The 2,102-nt window shown below is 38.4% G+C and overlaps 1 protein-coding gene across 1 annotated transcript in view; it reads right to left on the bottom strand.

Moving 5' to 3' along the window:
- Positions 1 to 471: 471 nt before the first annotated feature.
- LOC107099351 (rab11 family-interacting protein 4A-like) overlaps positions 472 to 2,102 on the bottom strand; it is a 27,103-nt gene continuing 25,472 nt past the window's right edge. Inside the window, exons 12-13 of the mRNA XM_015397429.1 lie at positions 1,211 to 1,354; positions 472 to 1,123 (exon numbers count right to left, since the gene is read on the bottom strand). Of these exons, the coding sequence (XP_015252915.1) occupies positions 1,007 to 1,123; positions 1,211 to 1,354 (261 nt within the window). The 3' untranslated portion in view covers positions 472 to 1,006. The remainder of the gene's footprint in view (positions 1,124 to 1,210; positions 1,355 to 2,102) is intronic.

Below are 2,102 nucleotides of genomic sequence, written 5' to 3'. Positions count from 1 at the left end.
TTATTATGCTCCATTACCACATTAATTTTATTGTGATGACTTTGTATAATATGTTTACATGATTTATAGACTTCATTGACTTCATAATAACTGTGCTATATGATATGGCCTATTTTAATTCTAAGTTAAAGTTAATCTACTGATGCTATGAAACAGCCAGTCTGTGTCAAAGTGATGAATTTATCTTTATTTTAAAAGTCTTAATCTGAAAATGAGAACATCATGGTTGTTTGATGCTGTAGCGCACGTTTTGTTTACACTGAGACCGGTCTAACTAGGGAGTACCAATATGGCGGCCGGTGGCTTCACTTCAACCCTACCAACGGGCTATTAGCAATCCAGGGAATAAATAGAGATCAGGGGCTGAACCAGAAAGAATTGGAGATGCTCTTTGGGAAGCGGTTTGGGTCCCACCTCCAGGATGCTTTGGCCTCCTGATTAGCATGAAACGAATGATTCAATGTGAAACGCTCTAAATGATGACCTAGCTGAGAACAAGCAGAGATAAAGACTCGTCAGAAAGATGCATTTACAATACAAAATGTTATTTGTGACATTGAATAACTAGAATAATTATATAGTAAGCAGAGTTAAATTAGATGGCAGTGGCTCATAGTATAATAGAACGAGCTGTTATGATGAGAAACAAATGGAAACGTCCGACTCTGCTGGTTTTCCTCCTAAAGTTCGTTATGAACCTCAATAAATCAACCATCTCTAGCTGAATAAGATGAAAACAAGGTTCTGAAGCTGCGATTAGAGGATAACAGCTGAAAAGGTGTCTGCATGAGGACATAGTTAAATCTGCAAACAATCCTGATGTTTTTTTAGGTCAAAGTTTTGTTTTGGATCCAAATAGAAGCAGAAATCATCGACATCCAGAGTTTGGAGGGACGGCCGGCGCCTTTCATTTGAACTTTCACACATAAGCAGCGATCAGGACGGCGGTATGATGGCTAATTAGCGTCACTGCAGCAGTAGAAATGTCTGTCCTAACATCTAAGGTTTAATTCTTGATCTCTAGGATGGAGGGATTGTGGTCCAGAATAGCCAGAATGATTTTATCCATATATTGCCGCAGACGCAGGTTGATCTCTTCCTGTTCTTTCAGAGCATCAACAATCTGAAAGAGAAACAAGTGAGAAAATTCAGATGTTCGGTTTTAACAGACGACAACTAAAATAATCCTGTCTCCCTCTGACTGACGGACCTCGTCTCTTGAAGCGTTGTCGATCTCAGCGGCGAGGCACTGGGCCTTGGTGTGGCAGGAAAAGAGGTTCTTGGCTTCGTATAAACTGAGACTCAGAATCTGAGCGTTAAGGTCGTCGTTCTGGTCCCTCAGCTTAAAGTTCTCCTGAAACAGTTCAAGGAAAACGCCGTTTATAAAATCAACTCTCGGGGAAAGCTGTTAATGCAACAAAATATGCAAAAAATACAAAATTAAACCTTTTAATAATAAATATATTAGTTTTTTTTTTATTAATTTTAGTCTAAAACCTGGTTTAGATCTGGGATTAAAATAGGACTTGTCTGAGCAGAATGAGGCTTAACAACTGAAAAACAATCAACCCAATAGAAACACAACACAATGTGCTATCAACAGCAAAGCTGGATATTTGATTTACTTAAATCACTATTGTGGTCAGAAAATTTCGTTTCTCTTATTCTATATATTATATTTATGCTATTTACTCACTATAAAAGTTTTCACTCAGCCTGTTTCACCTGCAAGGCCACACAATCACCCGCGTGAGTCCGTTTGTAGACCAGACATAACTTCTTCCCATAAAAAACTAGATTTTTTTCAAGGTTTATTCATAACATGTAACTATTTAACCAAAGTGTTCTGACTCTGATAACTTTCCATTATTGTTGTCATCATCTGGCCTGTTTGCTCTCCCTTAATTGGTCATTTCTTTCACCTGCCGTTTTCCCTCCCTGCCTATAATTTATTCCTCTCACCTGTTTCTTCTGTTAATACTCAGTTCAGCCTGAGCATTCAGTTCCAGATCATTATTTGTTTTCTGTTAGTCTGTCTGTTCAGTTTTTGCCTTGGTTCTTGTCCTGGATCCTAGCAGCCAGTGGAAAGAGGGTTTTTGTGT

Source organism: Cyprinodon variegatus, unplaced genomic scaffold, assembly GCF_000732505.1.
Source record: "Cyprinodon variegatus isolate N-32 unplaced genomic scaffold, C_variegatus-1.0 Scaffold862, whole genome shotgun sequence".
NCBI classification, from domain to species: Eukaryota; Metazoa; Chordata; class Actinopteri; order Cyprinodontiformes; family Cyprinodontidae; genus Cyprinodon; species Cyprinodon variegatus.
This window is presented reverse-complemented; position numbering and strand designations above follow the sequence as displayed.